The sequence below is a fragment of the Copadichromis virginalis genome, linkage group LG12 (assembly GCF_057382275.1).
Source record: "Copadichromis virginalis isolate Kocher_CV1m ecotype Utaka linkage group LG12, C_Virginalis_male_GT1.1, whole genome shotgun sequence".
NCBI classification, from domain to species: Eukaryota; Metazoa; Chordata; class Actinopteri; order Cichliformes; family Cichlidae; genus Copadichromis; species Copadichromis virginalis.
This window is the reverse complement of record NC_140629.1, coordinates 26,369,170-26,386,760: the sequence shown is the minus strand read 5'-3', so window position 1 is coordinate 26,386,760 and position 17,591 is coordinate 26,369,170. Positions and strand designations below refer to the sequence as shown.

The 17,591-nt window shown below is 41.5% G+C and overlaps 2 protein-coding genes across 2 annotated transcripts in view; both read left to right on the top strand.

Annotated features, from left to right (window-relative positions):
• Positions 1–6,697, top strand: part of LOC146697150 (3',5'-cyclic-AMP phosphodiesterase 4D-like) — a 44,671-nt gene extending 37,974 nt beyond the window's left edge. The window contains exon 3 of the mRNA XM_085475687.1: positions 5,892–6,697. Coding sequence (XP_085331813.1) covers positions 5,892–6,134 — 243 coding nt within the window. The 3' untranslated portion in view covers positions 6,135–6,697. The remainder of the gene's footprint in view (positions 1–5,891) is intronic.
• An 8,243-nt stretch (positions 6,698–14,940) lies between these two features.
• The window catches only part of pde4d (phosphodiesterase 4D, cAMP-specific), a 153,629-nt gene continuing 150,978 nt past the window's right edge, over positions 14,941–17,591 (top strand). Inside the window, exon 1 of the mRNA XM_085475682.1 lies at positions 14,941–15,332. Within this exon, the coding sequence (XP_085331808.1) occupies positions 15,034–15,332 (299 nt within the window). The 5' untranslated portion in view covers positions 14,941–15,033. The remainder of the gene's footprint in view (positions 15,333–17,591) is intronic.

Sequence of the window (17,591 nt, the reverse complement as noted above, 5' to 3'; positions counted from 1 at the left end):
AAAGAGCCACTTCAGGCATCAGGAGAGACAGCACAAGTGCCTAAAAATGAAGTACTGTGTCCATAATCACGCACACACGTTTCAAAAGTCTCACAACCTCAGTCACTTTTATACTACCTCTCACCCATGGCTTCTTAATTACACTGAAATCATCGTGATCACTCGTGTTCCCTCCAGTTTTACTTTGAATTTCTCGTCTTCCTTTGTTTATAATTTAAACGTTATTTTGTTTCATTTTTCTTTTCTCAGTATTTGTCTGTTTGTCTGATTACACTGTCATGATGAAGATTAACGGTCTTTTAGATGCTTGTTGTAGACATTAGTGACAGCATGTCAAATAAAAAAACAAAAAAACAAACAAATACGAATCATCCATCCATCCATCCATTCGCTTCCGCTTATCCTTTTCAGGGTCGCGGGGGGCGCTGGAGCCTATCCCAGCTGTCATAGGGCGAAAGGCGGGGTACACCCTGGACAGGTCGCCAGTCTGTCGCAGGGCTAACACATAGGGACAGACAACCATTCACACTCACATTCACTCGCACATTCACACCTAGTGACAATTTAGATTAATCAATTAACCTATCCCCACAAGCTGCATGTCTTTGGACGGTGGGAGGAAGCCGGAGTACCCGGAGAGAACCCACGCAAACACGGGGAGAACATGCAAACTCCACACAGTAAGACCCTGGCCTGATGGTGGAATTGAACTCAGGACCTTCTTGCTGTGCGGCAACAGTGCAACCACCGTGCCACCGTGCTGCCCACAAATACGAATCAAAGGAATTTAAATTCACAGGATTCTAATAGAGCACTACAATAGGGCCTGAAGCATATTACATAAAGTGCAAGTGCAAATATAATAGCACTAGCCTGTATCGCTTTGACAAAAGACTGAATGACTATTACATAAATCGCTTAAAGGACTCTGAATGTACTGTTGGAGGAATGGTTAATCCTGACTGGGCCCCATTGATTCATTTGAGCCTGCTTTACATTTAGCCTGCAGAAAAGTGAAGGTTAAGCATGCCAGCTCCCCTCGTTTCCCTCTGCAAGCCACCGTCTGTGGCAACGAGTCTAATACAGGTAATTATGTAGGAATGAAAGGCTCAATAGCTTCACGGATGAAGATTGGCATCTTGATTAATGCAAGCATGGACGGGTGGGAGGGTGAGGTGTTTGCGCTGTACACTGGAGGGTGAGGCAGAACAGTCACGACAGAGGTGGAGAGGGAAGTCAACCACACACACACACACACACACACACACACAAGTCACTGACGTGAAAGGTTATTCTGGGGTAATACGTATGTAATGCTTTAGAGCGATCTGCTTGGAAAATTTACTTTTCGTCGTTGAAAGGTGAACATGTGTTTTTGAGCGTTCTGTTATTACATTTGCAATCAGAGGGAGAAAAAGTGTGTGTGTGGGGGGGGGTGTCAAACCCAGATGCAGGACACAGACTAAAAGTTCAAACGACAGCAGCTTCTTTGAAGCCGTGAGGTAATGGAGGGAAGCAGGTAGTGGTGAGTACAGGCAGAGGCCGGGGAGAGCTGGTGGCTTAGTGGGGCTGAGGAGGAAGGCTGGTGGAGTGGGCAGAGCAGGGACGTAGGGAAGAGAGTGAGTGTGGATGAGAGGATGGAGTGGCAGGCAAGCTAGTCCTCTGTCACGTGTTGTGTTGTAGCTAGGAAAGCATAAGGCTAAGGTTGCGTGCAGGTAAATGCTGGCTGTGTAACGGGCAGGAACCGAATACACAGGACTCGAAAACCAAGTTTAAACTAAAAGACAGCTTTATTGCAGAAGTTACCCAAAGTACAAATTAATCCAGGTCCAAAAAACTAGGAAACCAAGCACGGAGTAATCTTAAAGGAACACAAACTGCAAAGGAGGATCCAACCCCGAGGGAGAATACAACAAAGAACCGAAGCAAACTGAGGGTCTAAATAAACACAAGGAGATTAAAGCAGAGTGGAGACACTGGGGAAAACAGCTGAACAGAATCCAACCGATGAGACAGGGGACGCAAAACGAAACACAACACACACGAGATGACTATAAAAAATAAAATGGGAAAGTAACCAAAAAACACATAACCAGGGAGACAATATAGAATATAGAACAAAGAATAATCAAACACACAAAACCAGAGAAACCCCAAAACATCCCAAAACTCAAAACAGAGACCATGATAGAAATACAGAGTTAGTTTATCTCCATCTCCTTCTACCTCCTAACATTATGAGCAAGCAGGCAAACACACGAAGGGGCACTGGACCGTGCTAAGTGAACAAACTAGCCTAGAGTGGGTGGAAATCTGGGCCTGATGTGCTGCAGATGGTCTTTTTTTTCTTTTTGCTAAGGAAAGCTCCTTACAGAGTGAAATGACCTGGAAGTATCTAAAGTAGAAGCCATGATTAGCGCTAGTCACATTTTCTAAATGCTAAATAAAGGTGCTGTTAAGCTTCCTTTCCTATCTCGGTAAGCATAGGCGCAGTGCCAGCTTTTATGAAAGGATGGCAGTGTGCATCCAGTTTGACCGCAGCCGTAGAGGACGAGAAGGATGCCAAACCGAAAAGAGAAATATACAGAGGGCAGAGGAACAAGAGGAAGGGAAGAACACCAGGAATACATGGTGTGAATAAGGACCTCGACAAAATGGGTAACTTGCCTCAGGTCTTAGTCCCCATGGGTGCTACAAAAAGCTCCTGGTCTGCTGGTCGTGTTAATTGTTTGATTAGCAGCAAACCTGTGCGGGAATTTTCACAATTAAAGTATAAAATCAGCTAATGAGCATTATTATTAGTTAATTCTGTCGCTATGGAAGATGAATGAAAAGTCACGTTCACTTTAAAGGCTTGTTATGTAGGGAGTAATCACCTGTAAAAGAATAATGGTTGACCCTTACTTTAATAGGAAACCCTTGTTATTCATGCAGAGCAAAAACTCCCTGTGGTTGCTGTAAGATTAATGGCACAGAATCAGCCTTGATTTATCATACCACCTCACAAACCCAGTCCGCGCGTGTGTGTATATGTGTGTGTGTGTGTGTGTGCAATCAAGTGTGTCGTGTATCAAAGATTGTCCTGGAGCCACTCACTACACAAATAACTGATTGCCTCCTTCCTGTCCATGAGGAGAGCGTACCTAAGAAGAATTCAAATTTCGTGCTTTGTGTTCAAGGCTTATTCTGCTAAACTCTAATATAGCCAATGATGGTGCTAACCGCTGCAGCTGTGCCACCCAAAATTGATAGTAATATTATTTAAAAAAGGAATTTGCATGATTTGTTGAGAAAATGGGCTCTAATGCAGGAAAGCTTGCTTAAAACAGTTCTGTTTTTAAAACAGAGGCTCTGCTGCTGCCATCAAAGCAGTAGAATCAACTTTTCTGGTAACTCCTTAATGGCACATTGACCACCTGATGTGTTTCCTCCAGGTTAGCTTGCTGCTGTAAATGACTTTCTGTCCCTTCTCACTTTGTGTCACCACAGACACACACAGTCTTTCAGATAGCTCTTGCCCCCCGGCTGAACTTCTTATCAGTTTTTTTCCCTTCTGTCTTGACCCCATGTGCTATGTCATTTTCACTTTGAGCTTCCTCTATTTCTTAAGCGAGCAACTTCCTATTTGAACATTTGTTAAATCCAACAGATTGCCCTTCAGAAATTGTGTTTCATTGTATTTAATCAATCTTGATTTTTGTTAGATTTTTTGTAATTATAACCTACAATCATGGTTGTTTTTTTTTTAGGTTTCAGAGAAAGCAATTATTTTTTTTCACCTCTGTTATGTTTAATACTGAACTAAGAAAACAATTTTCACAAGTTCGCGGTGGATAAATTAATCATCAAGATGCATTCAAATGTATACTTCTTTTTTTTACGCAGAACACAGAAGTGTTATATGAAAACAGACACCCGACCGATGAGTGCTAGTTTGTGTGTAACAGGGGGTCACTCACCTGCATCACAGTAGAAAGTGAGCACTATTTAACTAAACAAATTGGACTGCAGGTTGCGGTGTTAATTTTGATAGATTCTGAGGAATTTGGTCCAAATATCCACAGGCTAGTTTACGCAGACTCACGGGAGATATTTAACCCTCCAATAAAAAATATAAATCTATAAATTAGATTACACACAGGTGCACTGTTTAGTCATTAGTACTCATCAGGCAATGTTTATGGGCAACTGACTGCACTTGGACCAAAGGGGGCTGAATAATTACGCACACCCCACTTTGCAGTTATTTATGTGTAAAAAATGTTTGGAATCATGTATGATTTTCGTTCCACTTCTCACGTGTACACCACTTTGTATCGGTCTTTCATGTGGAATTCCAATAAGATTTGTAGCTGTAATGTGACAAAATGAGGAAAAGTTCAAGGGGGCTGATTACTTTTGCAAGCCATTGTATATCTGTTTTGCCATCACTTCTTGAGAAATAGCCCATCACTGGGCCCCTGAACGAGTCACGTATTGTGTCTTGAAGTGAAAAAGATAAAAAAGGTGACCTGAGAAATGCCTTTCACAAATGACCTAGGGATCTTTTTTCACACTTGTCACAGTTGAAAAAGCACTGATGGAATTTCTGAAAGCTCACTTCTGTTAGCGTTTTGAGTGAGCCATGACTGTGAGAAGCACACACAAAAGCAGAACCTCCCCTAAGTTAGTCAAGCAACCATTAATACACCTGCACTTTCCCTTTAATTATAAAACTACTGTTTGTACAAATGTAAACACTACCCTTCAATAAACATGCTTTAACTTTAAAGCGCAGCTAGTTAGCATTTTATCCACATGGAAAATCTAACAAGGAGTACCAAGATATGTTCTCCCTATTTACATGGGCAGTGTGGAGTGGCAGGTCTACTGGGGACACCTTTGTTATGGCAGCCGCTTTTCCTCTTTTAAAATGTTCTTTTCTTTGTCCCTCAGCCCGGCCTGAAAGGTTAAGTCTGATTTTCAAAGGGGTTTTTTTCCTGTTAAAAGAGAGTTTGAGTCTTTATGATATTGTGAGAAAGTAAGCAAGTAATGTAAATTGCCCTGAGAGAAGACTACAAATGAACACAAAATGAATAAAACTGAACTGAACTTTTTAAAAGCTATGGCGTCTGAGAGACTTGTAAAAAAATCAGTGTAATCAGTTTTTATAAAAACTGCTAAAAGTTGATGATTCAACTTTATGATCATTTTAGAGGCTGTAGTTTGTTGGATATTACGTTATCCTGACTGGAAATTTGATCATTTTTGCCCACCCTCTCTCTGTCAGGGATTAGGATCTATTGCAGGACAGTTGTATTATACTGCTTTAGGTTTAGCAAAGTGTACTTAATAAAATTAGATTTTTTAAAAGTCAGAGTTAAGGATGCCGTAGATCTCAAGAAAAGCCCGATTTTCTTTTCGTTGTTTTTTTTTTTTTTTAATCAGATTGTGCTTTTCATCAATAAACAGTCAAGTGAAAGCTTGTACCAGTGGTGCTGGATGAATGGTCTGGCCACATATTGAAGGCTGAGAGAGCAAGATGTCTTTTAATGGACTTTTCTGGACAGGAGTAATCTTTGGCTTTGAGCACAAGGCAAAATTGTGCTAAGAGAAGCATCAGAAGCCTAAAACACACAGTACATTGGTTTTTATGCCCTTTGATGGACATAACTACCAACCAAACACTGCACGCCTTAAGTAAAGGAAAGAACGAGGGATTCTGTATTTACCAAAACCACCTGACTGCCATTTTACTCCAAGCTGCTACCAGGAGTTCAGTCTCTGTCTTCCCTTTCTTTCTGATCCTGCTTTTCCCTCTTTTTTCATATTATGTTTCACCCTCGTTAGGATGAAATCTGTTATCTGTGAGGCATTTTCAATTTACCTGCTTTTCTATCATCCCCCTCCAGGTGTCCGATGACTCGTCCGACTCCCCAGAGCCGGGGCCAGTCACCTGCATGGAGCCCTTCATGGTGCGGAGGCTTTCCTGCAGGACAGTCCAGTTGCCCCCTTTAGCCTTTCGACAGGCAGAGCAGTACTACTGTGATCGCAAGCCGGAGCCGGACACAGTGACAGTCCCACCACGGCCCACAACACTGCCACTGCGCACACCGCCACTCATTGCTATAACCGCGGCTGATACCAGCAGGTAGGACGATGTGGGTGTGCTGCTTTTCTTAAAAGTGTTTTTTTAAGTCCTCCAGGTAACTTCATTTTACATACAGTTTGAAAATGTGTTCAAACTTTACTGGTGGCTGAGCTCTGATCGTTAAATACTCATGCTTAAAAGTCTGTTCCTGGAAAAATACTCATACTTCAGTTAGGAACTTGACAGCTTTATGCCGTGAGTTAAGGGAACTATATTTACCTCTAAAGAAATGCACATGTAGCATCAGATGTTTAGTTGTCACTACAAGCCAAAAACAGGTTTCAGCAGGTACATACAAGTTTTTGCCCACTCATAGACATTACCTGAGTCAGTACAAGGGCTGTCAAAAGAAGACAAGCAGCAGTCTCGCTGCCTTATAACCTCAAATTCTTCAGGTAGGTGAAGAAATACCAACATTTCACAGATGACTATTTACTGATTAAATAAAGCGTTTGTTATTTACAAGTCTGATGATGTTTTCACTTCTCTGGAGTTGTACACCTGCAATGAGCTAAGTCTACCCAGGCTGAGCTTATGGCACCACTTCAGCCGTCAGACAAATCTTTTCAGAGAAGGATTCATATTCTGCACATCGAGGACACAAAGATCAAAGACGACTCCTCACCCAACCTCAACCCAGCTGAACTTTTGTGGGGACTCTTGAAGGCTGAGAAAAACCAAGAGGAAAATCTTTGGAATATTGTTAAATCATGGTGGGTGAACACAGGCAATCAAATTTTTGCGCCGCCACTGAGTTCACGCCAGCTTAAGTGTATGCTGTCGTTACGGCAACGAATGATGGCGAGACATTTTGAGATTCTAGTGTGTTTTATACAGAGATCCAACTATTCCCTGAAATCGTCAAGCTACTATTTGCAAAATAGTCCATCTATTCTCCAACTGAAGGTCACGAGGAGGGAGTAGCCTGTCCCAGCTACCACAGGGAAAGATGCAGGGCACATAGCACTAGCGCAGAGACAGACAATCATTGACACCTTTGGGTAATTTAGAATCACCAGTTAACCTAACCCACTAAGTACATGTGGGTGCTCCTTGTCTTTGGACTGTGGGAGGAAGCCACACAGACATGCGGAGACCATGTAAACTCCACACAGAAAAGGCCTCAGCCAGATGATGCTTTGAACCCGGGATCTTCTTACTGTTACTGCTAACCACTGAGCCACCATACAGCAGCATTTTATTGTATTTTAGAATCAAATGACAGACATAGTTAAAGTCCTTCCTGTGAAACAGGACTCATATAATGTAGGCAAAGAACCCAGAGAACAAAAGTAGCTAAAAATAGCTGCTGGCAGTGAGGTTTGTTCATCAATCAAAGTGAAAAAGGTTGTCATTGGACAGCCAACTCTCACTTTGTAGATGCCCGTGTATACTAAACATAGCAACAATATGAGCTTTCAGATCAGTCACATTATTTTAGCCTAACTAGATAATATGATAACTATGATAATGCAAAAACTAAAGATATGAATACAGCTCTTTATTGTGATAGATTACCTGCTTCTGACAGCTTTAAGGTGTCTTTAAGTTGAGTTTCATGGCGTGGCGAAATGAATAGAAACAATCAGAAAGGTAAGAAATCAAATACAGCATGATTTGACAGCAGTGCAGAGTGTGCTTGTTGTTTAGTGGATAAATAACATGCATTTAAATCATTCCTGTCGGCTACATGCTGTTAAGAATGTGACTCATCAGATGTAGAGGTCTAACAGAGTTCTGTTTGTCAGCACCGACACTCACTAATCTTAAAAGAGTGAATGTAATTTACCATGTGAAACATGCTAAACAAGTTAAAATCAGGGACTGAACTGTGGATTTGATTGATCTGTTGTGTAGTGCGCCGAGTCCTTTTAGGTGGCGTTTATTTTTATCCTCCGTTCTGTAACATATTGTACAGTCTGTAGTGTAGCCTCGCAGCCTCTCCGTGATTGGAAAACAAGATTGCACCACAACTAAGAAAAGAATCGCAGCCTCTCCGGAGAATGTTGGAGAATGAGCGCCTCAGATGAAATGAGGTTTGGCACAGACAAACACCAAGCCTCCAACCAGCTTGCTCTGAGGGGAGAGAGGAACAATGTACCAAACAGCATTCTGTATCAGAGCCAGTGGTCTAGTGGGAAGTCATAATTTAACTCAGAAAAGGAAATATATTCAGGCAGTTTGAAGAAGCATATAATTTCAGTGGTCAAACCTATCTGTCAGTGGAAAATCCCCATTGTCTTGGGTTAGTATCGCACTTAGAAACGTGACAAATCTACTCATCAACCCAAGGGGAAAGTGACACCCCTCTGACTCATTTTTGATCGCCTTGGCATGCTTCACGAAGCTCGGTATTTCACACACACATTGTGCTACCTGCATAACATTGTTCGCTGGCTCATCCTGTGCCAGATGTGAAAGTAAATGGATCGGCCTTCTCTGATTTTCCCCTTGGTGCCGCTGATTTGTCCTTTTCCCTTTCTCTCTTTGGCAAGTTTGACTCCAAACGACGAACAACCGACAGAGAAATGAGCAGCTCTTATTAAGCCTAAGATTGAGGAATTTGTTATAGGGTGCTGTGAACACACTTTAGCAAGAAGACAGTGCCGCTGACTTGTAGACTTCTTTTGTAAGGAAGCGTGAGAAGCTGGTGACACTCAGTTGTGTCTAAATTATATTTTCAGGCAGGCAGAGCAATTTTCAAGGCAACTCTGATTCACAATAGCGCTGAAAGGCTTTCTTTGTCTTCAAAATTGCTGTTACACGTCAAGAGCATCTTCATTTTAGGAAATACAGTGTATTTGTGTCTTTGTTTCTGGCGGTGTCGTCTGCAGCTTGATGTGTCACACATTGTCAGCTGCACTGTATAAGCAGCAGAAACTGCTACCCATAATACAGAAACATAGTCAATACTGAATAATTTATTATGGCACTGTGATAATGCCAAAAAGTGTCAAATCCCTTTTATTTGAACTTCACAAAAGGGCAGACTGTTCCCAAGTGTGGGCTGCTGACCACTCTTTAAAAAGCGTGCTGCATTTGCGAGACAGGGATTTGGTATTTTTAAAGGTGGTTTGAGAGATTATTTTAAGAAGACAAAGACAGGAGGGGGCTTGTCATCTCCTTTTCTACTTCACGTAGCTGTATTGACTTCTCTCTGCCCCAATGAGCCTTTTCTTAATTAAGGAGAACATGAAAGGGGGAACATTTTTTTGTCATCTTTCTCTAAATTAATCTGCCAGCAGTACCAAAAATACTGCTACATGTTAGATCAGTGTTTTGTGGTGTAATATATTATACGCTTGTCAACATTTCGATTATGTTACTGATTATTTTTTAAGATTAATTGTCACTCAGCTTTGACAGACTCAAAATCACAATCCATTATTTTAAACCCATATCCAGTAAATTTGACTCCTTTCATAACTGAACATAGAATGATCAATTAAAGACAAAAAAAGAGGCTTAGGGAGGAAATGGATGCTGGGATGAGTTTTAACAAAGGTCATATGTCTTAACGTTGCTTCGAGCTCCGTTCATTCATAATTCAGCACAGCAGCGTGGAAGAAATATACAGTGGGGAAGCATTAGGGTTGAAAGCGTGCCATTTTAAATGCTCCAACTGCGGTGTTTTAGTAAAATTCAGTGACATTAACTTTGTATGCTGCCAAATGAGACTGTCTTCAGTATTAATGAAATGGTCAAAAAGTGGTGCGCTGTCTTTCCATTAGATGCCCTCACATAATTAATATAAAAGAATGATGCATGAAACCGTTTCAGTGTTTTTCTCTTTGCTTCTCTTCTACGACCACCAGCATTTACCCGCTGCATAACAGCTAAAAAATCTGAGTTCCCCCCAAAGCCTTACAATATATAAACACACGCTTATTGTAATATCCCAAGAGAAGCTGATTTGCTGATATTATAAATAATGTAACAGTGGAAAATAGTGGATGAAAACCTGCTCAGTTTAAATAACAGCCAACAATCTCCAGAGCTGAAAAATGAAGCTGCCACAGAAGCGCCAAAAGCTGCAATTCCTTGAACTGGGCTACTTCATGCATCCTCCAAAAATGAATCATAGACCCGTTGGACTTTGTTATCTTCATCACATAGCTCAGCTAACAAGATACAGTGGGTCCGTCTACTAGGTATCCTTGAGCAAAATACTGAATTTCTCCTGATGTATTCATTGGACTGTGAGTGTGTGCTTACATTTTATACAAGGTGCTTTAGGCATAGAATAAAGTGTGAATGTGTGTGTGATTGGCTGAGTGAGGTTTTTGTGCTCAATCAGAGAGGAAAAGTGCCAAATACCAATCCGTTTATCACCACTTTGACTGACAGGTGGATACTGCTACAGGGGGCTTTAGACCATCGCTGTCTGATGTGTCACTTCTACTACTTCCAGTGGCTGGAACTGGAGTTTTTGTCCAAGGAGTAAAGATAATGAAGTTAGATGAGTTTAAATACCTGGGGTCAAACATCCGAAGCACTGGACAGTGCACAAAACAGGTGAAGACCTTGGTGCAGGGTCCAGAGGGGTGATTTATAACAAAAGGATAGCAGAAAGAGTGAAGGGGAAGCTTTAAATGATGGTTTGGTGTCTGTGATGCTAACAAAAAGACTGGGGGACGAGGTGGAGGCAGAGTAGAAGGAGCTAAAATTTTTGTTGGGGGTGCTGAATGTGGAGCTCTCAGTCAGGAGAAAAGAGAAAGACCACAGAAGAGATTCACGGATGTATCGAAGGAGGACATTTAAAGGGTTGATGTGAGAGAGGAGGATGCTAGGGTTCGGTTGAGCTGAAGACAGATGATCCCCTAAAGGAAGGAGTTGAAAGACGAAGAAGAGGAAGAAAGGAACCTGAGCTCTTGATTCTCACTTTTTGTCATGTTTGGTGCCTATTGAAGCATTTCAGTTGAGTCATCTGACCAATAATATGGCTTCACGTGTGTGGCTGATTGTATTAACAAACTTACCAAGAACGGCTCAGTGAGAATTTTATTCAGCTGCTACTTTGCCCTGATTGTCAGGCATCTGTGTGTTATTTTGCAGCAGTTCGGCCCATCTTTTGTATACAGTTTACATTAAATACAAATTAGTGTGCATGGATTTCTTTTGCACATGAGCCCAACATGTTAGGAGCAAATCAACAAAAGAGCTCAACACCAGCTAACAGGTATTAATTAACTTATTAATATGAGAAAGAAAGTGTCTTAAAAGATTAAGTGAGCATTAACTGAGAACAGCACAACAAGATCAGCGCTGGATATTAACTCAATACTGGATCAAATCAGCTACCACTCTATTGATTTTCCAGACACTAAAATGTCATCTCTGGAGTGTTATGTGAGAGATCAGCTGGAAATAAACACTTATTTATTTTTCATTTTATACACACACACACACGTTATAGATACAGGCTAGAGATTCCACTTTCTCTCCCTTGATAACAATCCAATAGCAGTTCTGTTTTTTTCTTTCTTCATTAAAAGTCTGTACAGCTCACTGCGAGGAACTGATTGAGTTCATTCTCCTGTATGTGAGGAAACATAAGCCTGCAACTTGACTTACTTTCCCCCCCCCAAAAAAAAACATTTAAATGCAAATATTTTTTAGGCTAGCGCCAAATATAGTTATTACAGGAAGCTTAGATAACCATGTCATGATTAAAAATATGACTTAATGTAAATCAGCAAAGTGTGTCTGATAGAATCCTCCAGTACTAATAAGATCAGTATTGGAGCAATCAGGTGTAATCACTAATTACTGACCGCACTATACTTATCCCGTTCCCATTATCTCCTAGCGTTTTAATTCAGCACGAACAGAAAAGAAACACATATTGGGGGGAAATTGGCGTGACACGTGAAACAATCTAAGGATTCTAAATGTGCTCTAAAAAATGAAGGGAACGCAGTATACCAGACAGTCAGTTAAACTTCAGAGATAAAAACTACTTTCACCTGCTTTTGGTGGAAATCCAAGCAGGTGAACAGGTACACTGCCGAGACAACCACAACATAGCCCTCAAAAATTGAGTATTTTCTTCTCCAGTTTTGCTTTTTGTCATGTCCTTTTAACTGCCAGTAGCATGAGATGGTCCATGCAGCCCATTCAGGTTGCACAGGTAGTCCATCTCTCACCTTCCGGAGGGCACACCCACGCTTGCGATCTTAAAGAGGGTCGCTGTCCAACCACAGTCTCAAGAGTGTGGAGGAGATACTGTGATACTATGAGACAGGCTCTTATATGAGGAGAGCTGAGCAGGGTTATAGAAGGGTTCAACCCAGCAGCAGGAGGAGAAACAGAAGGAGCTACCAGAGCTCTAGAAAAATGACCTCCAGCGGACTACTCGTGCGTGTTTCTGACTAAACTGTCAGAAATAGAACAAAGAAGGTGGAATTAAGGCCTGTACTCACAGCCCACTAACATTTGTCCAAGAACATGTCATTTTATTTCTTTATTTTTGAGCACTGTATATATAAAAACATATATAAGATATTTAAACACTCGTGACCTGTGTTTAAATATCTTATATATGTATCCTGTGCCAGAAATGGCGCAGTGTGGTTATTGAGGTGGATGGCCAGAGGGGACATTGTTTCCACATCTAATTGTCACTCAATCAGACCCTAGCTTGCAAACCAGTAAAAAGAAAAAGAAATCATATTTCTCTTGTTAGGGACATTTCAGTACAAACCCATTGCCATGCAGCATTCGATTCATATACTAATATTAATGGAAGACAGTTTTTTTATTAATACAAAAACAAATTTGTGCCAAATGTGTCACAGTGCATAACAATTACCTGTCTGCTTTTCTCTTTTAAGCATTATAATAAACCTTTGTGTGTCTGACTCATCCATTGTGCTACTTTAAAAACAATCTTACAAATAAAAGAATAATATACAAAAATTCTTCTGAACAAGATCCACTTTGCTAAAACATCCAAAAACAATGTCCATCAAACATTCATGAAGGAGGTCAAGCAGGCGGCCAGTTAATGTCACAGATGTTTCAAGAGTGACAGCTGGGATAAACATTGATTCAGTTGCAGTTATTTGACTTTAAAATGTTCTGCTGTGTCAGTATTTTCATTATATCGACCAAAGGTTTTGTGTTGCTATGAGCAGTTCGGAGCTAAAGGGTTAAAAAAAAAGATGAAATCGAGGGTACAGTGTTATCAGCATTAGAGCATTGTGTATAATCCCTCTTTTCACAATTAAAACCACCCCGCCCTATAACTTGTAGCTTTTTAATATTTTTAATAACAGAGCATGCAGAAGATTACACATGGCTGTGCTGGCTACTGACAGATTTATGCGTCAACAGATGTTAGCTGTTTGCAACATTAGTGGGAAACATTTTATAGAGGGTTTGCTAATATTAGTCGGTATTGTGTTTCTTTAAGGTGACCCCAAATGCATGTTGGGATACTCTTATATGACCCTGTTTAGCAACAAAGCAATGGAAAGTAAATGAAATGGCTATAGCCTGTGGTTTAAGTTTCAGGTCAGTTCTTAGAGTGTATGTAGAGTATTTGGTTCTGCCGTGCGTGTTGTTGTAGGGTGTTTGGTTGGCTTAAGTAGGTAAACTTGGACGCGTACAAAGCAAGCACATGAGCTTCTTGTGTATGCATACATGGCAGGCATGTGCTCTTTATTCTCTCTCCTCTGTCCTGCTACCAATACTCTTACTCGCCACTTCAGTCTTCTCTCCCCTCGTTTCTCAGATTACGTTTTTACGCTTAAGACTGGAGAGATGACAATCCCCACGCTGTTATTTTCTTGAGTAATGGGCTTGAGCTGCAAGGGAAGTGTGAGGAGAGGAAGGAAATAAAGAACTCTTCCCTGATAGTCCCCCTTTCCCTGAAAATGAAGACAAACAGAAGAGAGTCGGGGGGGGATTTAACAAGGTGGCTGGATGTTTGCGCTCCCCTGTACCCTGTGGACATCACAGGAATGGTTTCATTAATTAGTGTGAAGGTGAACTTGTTTTACCTGCAGTGTGTTTAATGTCAGCTGCTATAAAAATGCTTCTCATTTTCTCATTCCATCCAGTGCATCTCCACAAAAACTGTCATAAAACTGGTTCAGTGGTATTATATGATATAGCGGCTCTGCACAATCCCACCCCCTGATTTTCTTTCTTTTTTTTTTCCAATCATGGAGGTTTTTAGGGGAGGTACTTTGGGTGGGTCCCTCATGTTTAATGTATTATCCTGTTCCCTATATCCTGTCGCCGCTTTTTTCCTGCAGGGGACATGAAGACGGGAGACAGTGTTGTCAAGTCCGGATGCTTTTACGCATAACTCTGCGCCAAGTTACCTTGAACTGGTTTTGCACAAGTTTGCATCATTTGGGGAGACCATCCGTCCGTTTGGACCATCCTGTGCTGAACATCTCGCACTGCCGCAGCAATACAAGCACCTTGCAGAAATGGGCGTGTGCGGAGGAAGTGGGGAGCACTTGGAAACCAGACTGACCTGAGAGTTCTTTCTCGTAGCTTTACTCAGGGATACATCCCCAAAACTGCAGTTTAAAGGTCTTCCTCGTGATGCGTAAATGGATTCGTTTTTATCTCACTGCTTCAGTGTGTTTGCGCATGGTGTCAGCGATAAAGTTGATGGAGTTAAGCTCATTACGTGAGCTAAAAATCAAAAACTGGACGTGAAGCACCCGGGTAGCTAAAAAAGCAAAACAAAACAACAAAGTTGTCTACTTGCTTGTATTATTTGATTTTGTTTTATTAAAAAAAACAAAAAAAAAAACAAAAAAACACCTGAACTCGCAGCTGTTAGTCAACCTCCTGTAAGCTTTCCTGACTCATTCAACTTAAATGCTCCCAAAGTGTAGATTTAGTTTTTAAAAAACAATTTTATAACCAGCGTGGGGAGGAGGATGGATCCCGCCTGTGGCAAAGTGGGGACGGCGCCTCTGGTCGCTGGCGGCGGAACCGGCGTGAGTGCAAAGGCGCCCAAACATCTGTGGAGGCAGCAGAATCAGGCAGCGCTCTCTCCGCTCCACCACGCGCTGGTAGTGCGCAAGAACGACCGTGTAAGACAAAGAGGCTTTTCGGACACCGAGAGATACCTCAACCCGAGGAACATGGACCGGACTTACGCAGTGGACACGGGGCACCGACCCGGGCTGAAGAAATCAAGGATGTCGTGGCCGTCGTCCTTTCAAGGTCTTCGACGGTAAGGACAAAATATAAAAGGAAACTGCTTATCCTCGGCTTGTTTCCTTTTAATTCCCCCTCGATGAAGATGGGCGTTGTGTGGCTGACTGAGCGAAGAAGTGTTTCGGTTCTTATTTAGTCCTAACTTTGAGAAGGTTACAGTACATCTTTCTGCTTACACGGTGCTCGACCTCTGTTTTACATCACTTTTTTTGTAACATAAGGTCCCAAACATTTACTGCGCTGTAACGAGGAAGAAGATGGTGAATAAACTATATGCTATATGCCGTGCAGCGCTAAAGGGTTAAAAAGAAACAACGGACACAGTCTTATCGGTATAAACCCTCTTTGGCAATTATAAAACCACCTCATCCCATAACTTGTATCTTTTTAAATATGCTTTAATAACAGAGAGTACGGAAGATTACGCATAGCTGTTTCATTTGGGTCAGAAAGATGTGTCATACTGGAGAGAAGAAAAGCAAGAATAACGATGCAAAGAGAAAGAGTTTTTTCTTTTGGTTGTCACAAGCCATTCTCTCTGTTAATATCAATTAGGTGGTCTATATTTGGCACAATTGTCATTGTGTGGAATGACAAGAGTCTTGTGGGAGTCAGAGGCAGGCTTTAACCAAAGGAAGGTCACAGGAATTATTCATATATGATGTATCCTAAATATATTACACATATGCAACCTCCTTGTATCCTAAGTGTTTAGGGGTCTTGAGGGATGGGCTCCACTTAGTTTTAGTATCTCCAAGAAGCCCGGCGTTCATGACTGCATTTGGCACTACTCTGCTCTCGATAAGCAAAGTAGATATAGTAGAATGTCTTTGCTATATGATCACCACATCTTCTGAAATGACTCACTGCATGCGACAATATGGATAATCACAACACACGTGCTCTTGACAACTGCTGTGTTTTCACAGGCTATCCGCTATCCAGAGGAGCTACTGTAACAATGTTTGCTATAAGAATAGTTTTAGTGAATCTCGTCTGCATACAGACAGAGACACTAAAGCACCTCCGTGCTCAGACAGCCAGCCTGGTTGTGTGAGGGAAATGTTTCTGCTCTAATTACTCACATGTTCTGGGAAAGAGGGAGGGGGAAAAAAAGACCAAATGAAATGAAATCTGAGAAGGTCACCTCAGCTCTCAGGCTTAAGTGACTGCTGTGGATGTAAGTTTCTGTCAAATGGCTTGCTGTTTCCCTTTTTTTTTTTTCTTCTTTCCTCCTCCTTTCTTTATAATTGTTGGTTTAGATATGAGTGATACTCGCCTGCAGCGTCCAGTCACCAGTCAGCTATAGAAAGCACACTGGCTCGTCTGGCCAGCCGAATGGTTCCTGTCACAAAGAGGAGAGGCTAAAGAGAAGGAGAGAGCGAGCGAGTGACAGAGAGGGGAAGGAAGGAGGGAGTGGTGAGAGGTGGTGGTGTGTGGGCCTAGTAAAACAACCGTGCAATGCTATGTTGAAAATATATTGATTTCAATTGCAAAAGAAAATGCACGCACACATTTGAAGATTGTTTATGCACCTTATACATTTGCTTCAGAAGGAAAATTAAAATTGGATTAACCCAAAGAAATTGAATTTCACACAGGTGGCTAATTACGCAAGAGGCACATTGCAGTCCAGCACATATGCAGGAACATTAACACAAAACCAAATCAATGGCCCTTGAACACCGCAGCCCATTGGACTGTTATTTGCGCTTGGTCAATAGGCTCACGTAATTGGTTGTTGATTTTTGTGTGTGCTCAATGGGTTGCATGTTTTAGTAATTACTGATTTCAGTGTCTTCAGGAACTGCCCCCCCCCCAGGGACCTTCATTCAGTGAACATGTCATTAGATGAACATCAGTCTAGATATATAATCGGATTATTACACCGTTTCCCAAGTGTTGGGCTTATTGTGTGACACAAAATATATTACAAAACACTCAGAAGACCAGCCTTGATGTATTACAGCACAAACAAATCTAATATAATTGTGTGCAATGAACATGAGATCTTGTTGCCTTTGAAATGGTTGCTTTAAAGACCACTCACAGTCAGTTGCCATCTTCAAACAACTGCATCAAAACAGTGATGAAATGGCAGTAACACGAGGTTGGTCTCCCTGGTCCTGGGTTTGAATCCATGTTGGCACAATTTCTGTGTGCATTCTTTCTGGGTCCTGTGGCTTCCTCCCACAGACGTTAGGTTAAGTTGATTGCTGATTCCAAACGGAGTATAGGAGTGAATGTGAGAGTAAGTGGTTGTCCAACTCTCTGT